Source organism: Embiotoca jacksoni, unplaced genomic scaffold (assembly GCF_022577435.1).
Source record: "Embiotoca jacksoni isolate LCO1_2020_lvr unplaced genomic scaffold, fEmbJac1.0.p SCAF_9, whole genome shotgun sequence".
Lineage (NCBI taxonomy): Eukaryota > Metazoa > Chordata > Actinopteri > Embiotocidae > Embiotoca > Embiotoca jacksoni.
Window position 1 is genome coordinate 4,323,986 of NW_027185447.1, and position 12,331 is coordinate 4,336,316.

A 12,331-nucleotide genomic window follows, 5' to 3' on the forward strand; every position below is an offset into this window, starting at 1 on the left:
AAACTAGGGTGCGTTTAATTTGTATCACTGCGTGTCGCTGGCCGGGCGGCCAGCGTTCGTTTATACACCCGCACTAAAAACGGCGGCGCGGTAAAAAATAAACCTAACGCGCAGAAAAGAGAAGCCGGAAACCGTCACAGGACACTCAATCTCCCGAAACGACTTTCGACACGGAGCGCCTCCCCCGCTACTCCCGCTCCGCGGCAGCAGGTTGTCAGCTCGCCGCTGAACGCACCCTCCGTATTTCGCTGTCGTTTCGCATTAGAGACCGACGAGGATCCGAAGAGGAGCGAAACCTTCGGCGCAGATGTGGCTGACCGCGTCTGCCTGATGCGACGGGGGCCGCGGGGGCTGTTGCGTTGAGACAGACGGAGCTGCTGTAGCAACGCCACTAACCCTGATAGGAAAAACAAACAAACAAACAAACAAACAAAAAGACTTGAGTGAACGTTTTAATCCTCGACCAAGATCCAACGTGTCAGCACGATGATGCGCTTCTAGCTTCTGTGGTTAGCGTAGTATAATGCTTTATTTATTTTTCCCCCAGCATCTTTAGCCGCCCGGCTGTTTTCACCGGTGTCCCCATGATCAACGAGGCTAACGACATAATGGAGAAAATGCTGCCTCAGATAATCAAGCCTTCCACCATCCGCGTGAACCTCCTGAATCCACTTTAAGTCGCAGCTCCTCTGACGCGTTTAAAGGTAACTGTGATGCCAGGGTCAAAGATGTCTCTGCCACTGGCTGTAGTTGTGGTCCTCTCCGTGCTGCTGGCTGGACCGACCCACGCAGGGCCTGAGATGGACCCATACAAAATTTTAGGAGTAACCAGGAGTGCAAGCCAGGCTGAAATCAAGAAGGTCTACAAGCGTCTTGCAAAAGAATGGTAAATATTGTCTCATGGGACCAACTTGATATTTAAACCCTCATTAAAACTGCCAACTAATGAGCTTGCTCTTCTCAAGGCATCCTGACAAAAACAAAAATCCAGGTGCTGAGGACATGTTTATCAAGATCACTAAATCTTATGAGGTCAGTCTTTTTTTTTTTTTTTTATTCTAATTTATTACTATGTTGTGCGTATGTAATGCCAAACGTGTGGTATCCTGTGGTGTGTGTGTGTGTGTGTAGATGTAATCTGGTAATATATTTATGAGAGGAACATGTCTTCTGCTCCAGATCCTCTCCAGTGAGGACAAACGTGCCAATTACGACCGCTACGGGCAGACTGATGACACCCAGCCATACGGAAACGGTCGCTACGGCCCTCGCCACGACAGCTTTTACTTCGACGAGTCGTTCTTCAACTTCCCCTTCAACAGCAAGAACCACAGAGACTTCGCCGACAGCAAGTTCACGCTGCACTTTAACCAGTATGTCAACGACGTGGTGCCCGACAGCTACAAGAGGCCGTACCTGATCAAGATCACCTCCGACTGGTGCTTCAGCTGCATCCACATCGAGCCCGTCTGGAAGGAGGTGGTGCAGGAGATGGAGAATTTAGGTTTGGAAATAACTCTCCAAAATAATCCAGCGGCCCTGGCCTCTGTTAAAGTGCACAGTTCAGAAGTGTGGCGTGTTTGTGGATGTGCTCTCTTCGCAGGTGTTGGAATCGGTGTGGTAGATGTTGGCTATGAGAGGCGGTTAGCTAATCACCTCGGTGCTCACCGCACCCCGTCCATACTCGGAGTCATCAATGGAAAAGTGACGTTTTTCCATTATGCTGTCGCAAAGGAGCACCTGAGGCAGTTTGTAGAAGACCTTCTTCCTCAGAGACTCGTGGAGCGGGTAAATAAATGCATAAACATTCTCTTACATGCGTGATTTAACATAGGAAAACAGGTTTTTCAGTGCACACACACAGGTGGACAGTTCGGCTGCATTCACCGAAACGAGTGAAGCGTTTCATATATTGTTTTATATTTCAGGTCACTGATAAAAACGACCTGCAGTTCTTGAACAGCTGGCACGAGCTCAACAAGCCACACGTGCTGCTGTTTGACCAAGTGCCCGTCGTTCCTCTGTTGTACAAAGTAGGTTCTTGAAATGTGCCTCAGGTGTCGCAGAAACTCACTGGATCACAAACATAAACCTGTCAATCATGTATATTTGTGTCCCTGCAGCTGACAGCTTTTGCTTATAAGGACTACTTGCAGTTCGGTTATGTGGACCAGGGCCTATCAGAGACCGCCAATCTGCAGAAACAGTTTAACATCAACACTTATGCTCCGACCATGCTGGTCTTCAAAGAGAACACGGACAAGCCTGCTGACATTATCCAGGTAAATCAGAGCATTATTCAGCCTCTGAGAATGGAGCGGTTCCATTTCTTTCCTAACGGATGTTATTTTTGCCGTGACCTCGTTGCACACACGTTAATTGAAACGTCTCCTCACCCCCCCTTTTTTTTTAATGTATTTTTTTTTTGTAATGTCGGTTCTCTGCAGGCCAAAGGAATGAAAAAGCAAATTATTGATGAGTTCATGTCAAACAACAAGTTCCTCCTCGCACCGCGGCTCGTCAATCAGAAGCTCTTCGATGAGCTCTGTCCTGTCAAGCAGTTTCATAGACGCAGGAAGTAAGAGAGCCTCAACTCGTACAACGGAAATATGAAACCAAACTGACCGCCCGGTTTTGTTCTAATTTCCACATCTCGTTGAAGGGATTTAAAGCTCGGTATTGACTGTAATGTCTCCCCTGCCCTCAGATACTGCGTCCTGCTGATGACGGGGGATGGAGAGACCTTTTCTCTGGGGAACCAGGCTTTCCTCTCCTTTGCCTCAACAAACACCAAGGATGTCGTGAGGTTTGCGTATGTTTACCAGCGGCTACAGCAACCACTTTGTGACATCCTCATGCGGAACAAGGACAGTGCACAGTCGCCACCACAGGTACACTCAACAATACAACAGCCAGTTTATTGGAGCATCTGGAGTGTGTGAGATCAACTTTTTTTTTTCTCCCCTTATCGCAGTGTGTAGTTTTAACTATCATGTCACTGTCCGTGGTTTTGTCAGTGTATTATCATTTTGTTCTTGTTATGTGTTATCTTTTCCTCATGTTGTTTGGATTCGTCATGTTGTGTGTGCAGGTGGTGATCCTGGAGAGGCGTAACGCTGCAGGGAAAGCTTTGTTCAAGCCAGTTACCGCCTGGAACGGCAGTGAGGAAGACAAGCAGCGTCTTGTGGAGGAGCTGGAGCGGCTTCAGAAGGACCCGTCCATCCTCGTCCATGACGCCATGCTGCCCGAACTCAACAACGAGTTTGCCTCTGTATGTTCTCTCAGAGTAAAAATTGCTTCACTGCGCTACAAGCTGTGCAGTTCATATTATTTTATCCAAGGTTCTTAAAGGAGCAGTTTGTAGGATTTTAGTGGCATCTAGTGGTGAGGTTGCCCCCAGCGTTTGGTCTGTCCCTTCTGGGCTTCTGTAGAAACACGGCGTACTCTTTGGAAAAGGACCTGCTTCCTGTGTCGACATGACGGCTTATTCTAAGGTAACAAAACCTGAATTTTTTTGGTTTCAGGTGATTATGCACAAATTAAAACATGATTATATTCCAACAATAGATTCCTATAAATCCTACGTACTGCTCCTTTAAATACCAACTTTCAGTTCTGTTACTAAACTCTAGTAATACCTTCACTTTATAGATGTTTGTAATCCGATGGATCTATGCATCGTACGATTATCTCTCTGAAGTCATCGATGATATTCTGCATAACAACTGGTAGGTGTAACTGATGCTTCATTTTATATCTAGTCGAAGCAGTTCCAGTTTTAAATGGCTGCCTCCCACATGTTGTGGAAGAACACTGTAAACACGAGGTGTAAACACGGTGTGTGCTGCTGATGACTTGCAGGCGTGAGATGATGCCTCTTCTATCCCTCATCTTCTCTGCCTTGTTCATCTTGTTTGGGACTGTGGTCATCCAGGCCTTCAGGTTGGTTCATTTACTATGTTACAATATGACACGGTGTACAGAAAGCTAAAGGAAAAGCCAAGGGGGGAAAAAACAAAAAGCATAATTTCCCCTCTATGTCTTTGGGATTTTTCTGTGTGTGTTTGCAGCGACTCAAGTGAAGATAAGCAGACCAAACCGAAGGCAAAAGATGGAACAAAAGCAGAAAATGGGTCATCGGGGACTGGTAGTACTTCAAGGCAAGCAGCAGTGCATTTTTTATTTTTATTTTTATTTATTTTTTACAGCAAGATTTACCATTATGTTCTTAAGCGCTGTGTTTTTACCGTTAAACTGTAGTCGGCCTCCCAAGAAGAGTTTTGTGGAGGTGACAGAGCTGACGGACATCACCTACATTAGCAACCTGGTCAAGCTGAGGCCAGGACACATGAATATAGTGCTGGTGCTCACCGACGGCTCCAAAAACATCCTCCTTAGCAAGTTCGCCAAAGAGGTCTACTCCTTCACCGGGTAAAAGTCTATTATATTCGCTTCTGTGTGTCTATTAAACTCATATTTATAGATTTTTCAGTTGCATTCATTCTCGTCAATACTCTTCCAGGAGCCTGACGCTGCACTTCTCCTTCCTGAATATCGACAAGCACAGCGAGTGGATGAGCACACTGCTGGAGTACGCTCAGGACGCCATGCACATCGACGCTGACGAGGACGACGGGGGAAACCGCAAGATGGACTACACCGGCTACGTGCTGGCACTTAACGGACACAAAAAGTACCTGTGTCTGTTTAAGCCCGTCTACACCGGGGAAGACCTCGACAGCAAGTCGTCAGAGGACGAAGGGGGCACCTCAGGGGGCAGGTCGAGGTCCAGTTCCCGTGACGACCACCTGCCGCGGAAATCCAACCGATCCCGCAGCCTATCCACGCTGCAAATCCACCACAAACTGGACCGCCTGGGGTTGTGGATGGAGAGGCTCATGGAGGGCACTTTGCCTCGCTACTACATCCCGTCCTGGCCGGGACTAGACAAGATCACCCCCGGTAAATAGACGGAGGCGGATGGACGTAGTGTTTATCTACTGAACCGGTTTCGTTCAAATGGAAGTTAGGCTACAGCTGCCTTTTTTGCACTGGAGATATTGAATAGATTTCTTTTGAGTTGGGTCCATATAACAAACCTGGCTTTAGTCCAACTACAGGTCTTTTACCATACCTCTAACACTCATCGCATGCCGTTTTCAACTGCTGTTACTCTCATTTTATCCAGGCAAACGCTGCTGCTACAGCCTTGTGGAGAGAAAACAAAAATCACTGTGGCCACCTGTACTCTCCTGCTTCCATCAGTTATATTCAGTCGTACTTAAAGAGGCGGGATGACAACCTTTGAGTCGGGTTACGGTCTGTCGCAACTAGTTTGCAAGACCCGGGGATAATCACACACATTTTCAGTCTCTCCAGGAAGACGTTTATAGTGTTGTACACTTGAAAAATGCCACAAATGGCAGTGTGACAAATTGAATAAAGAAAACGGGAAAGAGGAGTTTGTGGCGTGACAGTCGGGTTGTCGGTTTTCGGAACGTTACGCAAAAAGTCACCGGAGGTTTTCCGAATCGATTCGACAAGCAGTTTGGACGGAGTATAACGCCTTCATCGATGAATACTGTGAATAGAGATGCATGAAACTGTCATTAAATGTCTTTGCCTTTTTATGCATCTCAGCTCATTTCATTTTCTTTTCGATTATTTCCTAAATGCTGACTCGTGTGCAATATAGCGGACTGCTGTCATGACGATGCCTTTTACCCCGGACCTTGAGGCATACTCCGTGTTCTTCCTCAATCATGAGGTTGCAGAAAAAGAAAACATTTCATTGTTATGTGGAAACTGTCCGGGCTGTGCTTTAAACTGTACTTCACTACAAACGGGAATTATTTTAGCAGCCTGGGTTTATTTTACAACCTCAGTTTGCCAGTAGCTTCATGTAGCAGAGAGGCCGTCCGTCTCATCTTCTGAATGTTTTCGTCGGCCATTTATCGGTGGATGCTTGCTTTGTTCTTTCATTTGTTTTGTCCACATTAAGTGTAAAAAAAAAAAAAATGCCATCCATATTATTTTGTTGGTACTAAGTGACGTAAATATAATTGCATATAAGTATGTCATTTGAAAGATAAGCTGTTTGTTTTACATTAAATACCGTAGTTTTCAGAGGTTTCTTTTAGTTTCCTTTTTTTTTTTATTGGTGTAAAAAAAAAAATGTCTAAAACTGTAAGATGTTTCAGTTGGTCTTAGGTGGTGCATTTATCCTCTTGTTGGTTATAATAAAAGGCTTTATGTTTATTACCTGAATTGACACGTGATTTTAACCCAACACCTCTCAGTCATTTATAAGGGCTTTAAAAAAAACAACACTATTCATCAATAGGGACCATTTGTAACATCTCACCAAATCCCAGTTTCCATACTTCTTTAGCATTGCATCTAATCTTAACTGGAATTGACAGATTTGACTGATGAGATGTATTGAATTTATGTGTTTTGTATACCGTCTTAAAATCTGTGTTTGCGCACACCATAGGAACTGCAATAGAAAAGATTTTAAAGAAGGCAAAATATGGTTGTTTGCAGTCACCTGCTATTTTGCAATTATGTCACCACTCCCCTCTACTTTACACTGAATACTGCATAATATTGTTCTTCACATTTAGACTACAGAGTAGGTTTAGTGTTGTGAAACAGCCCAAACAAGGCTTTTAAGCATACATTGACACGTACAAGCCGCCTCCAGGTACTCGTAAATGTCAAGACAAGGGTCTCCAAACACCGAGCTGCTTTCTCTCACAGCCGAGTGGTTTTTCTCATTTCACCTGTGGATGCAGAGTGACATGTGGGAGAACGGACTTCAATGTGCACTGACACAGGAATGTAGGTGTAGTTGATCTGCAGGTATTTAAAGGTATCAGTTGTAAAGATGTTCGGTTCACATGCAGTCTTGTCATTACACCTGCATGTATAATAAAAGTAGTTACCAGCATTGAGGAGAACAACAAAAATACAGCATTGCACTCAATGCCCAATAAGGAATTAGTATGTCCTATAAAACAGTGGTGGACGTGACATTCAGCTCCTTTTTGAGCTCAGTAACTGAAGACAGGGTCCGGCTGGGAATGCAGCATGAGGATTAATACATATTAACAGGGCTGGAGTTACATGCAGGTAAATAAATCTAAACTCCCATCAAGGGGAAAGTGGCTATAAGCCATGTCCAGGTGCAGGGCTGAGGATGAGCCAATGGCGAGACAGTGGTGGCAAAACACGGGTGGCAAAGTGGTATGGGGATATGGAAATCTGCCAGACCTGTGGAAGTCATCCAGTCGCTTTCCAGCAGGTGTTTATGCATTTCTGCATGCAAAAAGCGTGCAGATGTAATATCAGCCACGTGCCCTCTGACCACTCTGGAGCAACTACGAGCAACCTTGCTACCGGTTTCTGTCCTCAAAGGGCAGGTTATTTCCTCCTCTTGAACCACAGTTTCTGTGGGACTAGAGGGAGGTGTGTAAGACGCCCAAGAGAGAAGGGCTGCAGCAATGCAGGCAGTACTGCAGTACATCATCCACAAGATGGCACCTCACCCTCAGGAGTCATGTAGAGCAGGGAGCAGACTCTTTTTGAGCAGGGTTGTGGTTTCTCTTCTTTTCTGTCTATCCTGTTATTGTGCGCAGGTATTTATAGATTTATGATTCATATTATTTTTATGTAAATAGGCAAAATTTGGAGATCTGCATCCAGGATTCACTACGACACGTAAAGAGAGTGAAGTTTCTACTGACAGGAAAGCTGCTAACAGTCAACTGTACATCCACTTTCAAGAGAGATTGCAATATTAACTTTAACTTCACCACAGGTGGAGATGAACTGTAATTTACATGGTATTATTTATTAGTATTTTACTGTGTGAACAATTACATCAGTGACATGAATCGTTCCTTTGTGCCATGAACCGTCATATCTTTCATGATGTTGTCACAAGTTCAATGTTGCCCTGAAGATGTGCGGCCTCAATGACATCATCTGGTTTTGAAGATTTTTTTTTTGATAGCATTGATTCATTTATATTTTATTCAAAAAACTGATGCATCCTGCTCAACATTTCTAAATTTTAAAGTTTGAAATCACAAAAGAACAACTTTAGACATCCTCAAAGGCTTGCTTTCCCTTGTACAATTGACAGTTGTTGGCTAATAAGCATCTTCTCAAACAACAGGTAATAAATGAACGACAAAAAATATAACTCGTATTAAAAGATACATTTACAGTATTTTTTTTGTTGCTCTAAGTGTAAACTGCTTGTTTTCTGGGCTAGAATATAAAATCATGACAGACATAGCAACAGTAACTGGGGGTGGGCCTTATCGTATGATCATTCTCGTCTCTTGCCACTCCCTCCCATGTATTGTTGTACTCACTGACCTCTGTTCATTGAGCGTCTGCTATCAATACAAGGTTTAAGGCCTCTCGTGTGTTTTCCTATCTGCTGGTTTAATTGTCTGGGAGAGAAAAACAGAGCAGTCACATGCAGTTGAGTGAGGAAACGTCAGAAGGGACAGGAAGCAAATTATTTTTCACCTGCTTTTATTTTGGAAGGGCTTTCCTTTAAATCTATGGTTACTTGAGCTGACTCTGGTATGAGGTCAGATGGTTGCGATTTTATTTGAGGTAATAATGACTTGACGATGGTAAGTGTGTGTTTCATGAAGGGAAAGTCACTCCCTTCCTCTCAGGGTAGATTTGGCATTTAACTATATGTGTAAGAGAGATGATGTGTGTGCGTGCCTACCAAAGTGAGGACATTTTGAAAGTCCTCTTTGAAGGGCCCTTTGAAGGTCTGTTTGAGAGTTCAGACTATTGGTTTTAGAGTTAAATTTAGAATTGGATTAAGGCTAGGGTCAGGATAGGGGCTGGGGAATGCGTTGTGTAAAGGAATATCCTCAAACAGATAGCTGCACAAATGTGTGTGTGTGTGTGTGTGTGTGTGTGTGTGTGTGTGTGTGTGTGTGTGTGTGTGTGTGTGTGTGTGTGTGTGTGTGTGTGTGTGTGTGTGTGTGTGTGTGTTGTGCATGTAGGCAAGTGAAGATCTTAACTTCATCTCCTTGTGTTCAGTTTTTAATTGGTGGAGCCTAATTGACTGTATCCTGCATTTGTTCCTGTGTTCCTGTGTTCCTGTGTGTGTGTGTGTGTGTGTGTGTGTGTATGTGTGTGTGTGTGTGTGTGTGTGTGTGTGTGTGTGTGTGTGTGTGTGTGTGTGTGCGCGTGCCTGTGTGTCTGTGTGTGTGTGTGTGTGCGTGCGTGTGTTTACAGCCATGTGAAGCTAACACATCAGACCAGGAAGTAAAAATTAATCCTCAAATCAAAAGTAACAAACAGTTAAAAAAAAAACAACACACACCTAGCAAAGTTTCAAAACTCAACGCAAATGTAAGAAGATACTGTTCAAAATTGGTAACCAATGTTTTTGCCTCGCTCCTCCACTTACAATCTTTGTCACCTTTAACATTCCGTATAACTTTAATTAAATCATTCACCATCCCAGTCTCATAGATAAGACAGATACAGGAGAACAGCTTAGTGGCAGCTCTTAAGACTGTCTCATGCCTGCTCTAATACTGAACAATTTTTGCTGGGTTTAGACTGCGTGTGCACACACACACACACACACACACACACACACACACACACACACACACACACACACACACACACACACACATACAGATCCATATCTTCAACCTCAGTGCCTCCTGAGTCTGACTCTGCAGTTATCAAGATGTCCCATGCTCCCAGACTTCAGTTAAATCCACTCATTATTCCGTCCAAAGCTTCCTCTGCTGGGTTTAAATCCTCAGGCAGAGTTCAGTTTTGAGACAGTAGTTAAGAAAAGATTTAAAAAAAAAAGTTAAGATGAAGTTAAAGGTATGTTTGCATAATGTACACCTCTTGTAATCCCACAGCCTGAGTTGGTTGAACTAACAGGGGTTGAAACAGCCCCGGAGTTAAAGCTACATTTTATTTGACTCCTGCGGAGGGATTTGAGCTGCAGTTGAATTGGCGACTGAAGAAAATCTATGGAATTAACTGAAGCAGAAAATGTGAAAGAACCACTAAATCTATATGTGTTGAAATATTAATGTGCCCCGATTGAGTTGTGTCTGCAGTTTGATGAGTAGATAGTAGTGGTTTGGGATTGGAAATTGATTTGTTTAATAAAGATCTTTGATCTTCAGATCACCTTCACATGGAAGTACTCCGTGTACAGAAAGAAAAATCATTGTGTAGATTGATCGAATCGATTTGAAAGCTAAACATTGGACTGTTAGCAAATAGTACTTTAACAAAATTGCAGGAGTGAGCTCAAAACATCCAGAGATAGCAGAGAGCCAGTGAGACTACAGCCAAGAGAAGAACAACAACTATGCAAGCATTAATAAATAATAGAGCAGAATATTGGTTTTTTTAGTTCGAGCATTGAGCTCTAATATAAATACTGAAATAAAAAGATACTTTTTCTTTCAAAAACATATTGCTCACTTGTGTATGGTTGTATTTTATTTTGGATGAAAGAAACTGACACAGTAATCTAGTCCTTAAATAAATTAGCCATTGAATAGCTCAAACTACTATTCCTTCTATTGAGTGTTCAGTCAAAACAGGAAGTGGTTCCTTTGTTTTGAAATGTTGCTATACTGAGGTCACTTCCTGTCTGCCCAGTAGGACTGCCAGCATCCTTTTTCAAGTTGTTTTTACTTTTATAAGACGTGTAGAAGAAGAAAGAGGGAGGCGGGGTGAATTCAAGAGAGAATGAGACAGATCAAGTATCTCAGTATCTCTGACGTAGAGCAGCAACAGCATTAGTTAATTAAAGTGACTTATGAAGAGTTCCCTCCACACGATTTTCCACTTGACATTTTTGGAAGATCACAGACAAAAGCACCAAATCAGCAAAATCAGCGTTCGCTCAGTGCTTACAAATCAGCACTCGATCGCTATGTGAACTTTTCAAAAAGAACGCGAGACATGGGGTGAGGGGAAATAAGACACATCAGGTGTGTCTTGTGAATGTTCTCAGACAGAATGTGTTGAAACCACTTTCTCCATCACAGCTTTTATGCTTCAAATAGTTCTAAAACAATAACGTGTCGCGAAACTCTTTCTTTAAGAAATAGTCGTTCAGTGCAGTATCATGCCTAAGAAAGAAGAAAAGCATCCTACGCTGGTATCACGCCATTTCCCACTGTGTCACTTGTGTGTATTTTTCTGACATAAATTTACTTTGAAGTCCAAACAAACTCGTCTGGGAATCCTCCGTGGGAAAGATATTGTCGCCACGTAGTGTGAAAACCTTCATGACTTTGAGATTCCCGATCACAAGACCGCAAATGTTAAAGGACTAAAAAAAACAAATATTTAGTGGAGTTTGTAATTCTCAGGAAGATGTACTTGTCTTTTGACAGTCATGCCTAACCCTAACTGAAATGATGAACATAGTAAATGTTATACTTGATGACAGATTGTCATTGTGAACATGATAGCATGCTGATATTTACATTTTACTCAAAGCCCCTCACTGGAGCCTCTCAGGGCCTCCACCATGGCTATGGACTCTTTGTTGATCCCATTGAGGAAAAACTCTCTTCTCCTATTACATTTTCTTTTCTTGTCTGTCCTTCAAACCTGTCGGCAGGCTTCAGAGTCCCTCTTCCCTCACTTTCCTCTGTTTTTGTGGTACAAATAATACATACAGCCCGAGGTTTCAGACACTCTGCTGAATTAGATTGTTTCACATTGTTGAGGACCGTTATTCTTTCTGCTTTTCTCTTCCATTCCTTCGGGCTTTTTTCTCTCCATCTCATCCTTTTTAAATTTGACTTTCTTTCTCGTTTCCTTCCCACCAACCCAAATTTGTAAAACGTACAGCCACTCTGAGCCATATGAGGATTTAAGACAAAGGGATAAAATGAATACGGCCTCATAGAAAACACTAGTCAAAAACTGAGTTGTTTAGTCTGCAGTTTTGGCGGCTTTACAGGGAACGGGAAGTTAGCTGCTGCCTAATTATTTTCTCTGTATAATTCAAGCTTTCATATTGTTTGTGTTCTCCAAAAGCTGCAACTCAACAAAACACCATCTGTCCACTCAAACCTAATCGGCTGGGACACTTCTTAAACCCTCCTGTATTCTCAGAGATGATAAGCACTTTCACAGCCAAAGCTTGTTGTGACATCATTTTATTCTTATCTGCGGGATGACATTTCTGTCACCAACAACCTTTCTGGGCAGTTATGACCAGGGCAGCATGTCAACATGAGTGGAGTTTACTCCTCGGGGGAAGCGAGCTGTGGATCAAACTTGATCTGAT

General features: G+C 43.2%; 1 protein-coding gene across 1 annotated transcript; it reads left to right on the top strand.

Moving 5' to 3' along the window:
• Positions 1-151: 151 nt before the first annotated feature.
• Positions 152-6,258, top strand: dnajc16 (DnaJ (Hsp40) homolog, subfamily C, member 16). The gene is made up of 14 exons (XM_069141139.1): positions 152-886; positions 966-1,032; positions 1,180-1,504; positions 1,604-1,788; positions 1,929-2,033; positions 2,124-2,282; positions 2,448-2,578; positions 2,708-2,891; positions 3,092-3,271; positions 3,652-3,728; positions 3,862-3,942; positions 4,071-4,160; positions 4,261-4,431; positions 4,523-6,258. Exons 1-14 carry the CDS (start codon positions 714-716, stop codon positions 4,968-4,970), a joined length of 2,376 nt encoding a protein of 791 aa, XP_068997240.1. The 5' UTR covers positions 152-713; the 3' UTR covers positions 4,971-6,258.
• The last annotated feature ends 6,073 nt before the right edge of the window (positions 6,259-12,331 follow it).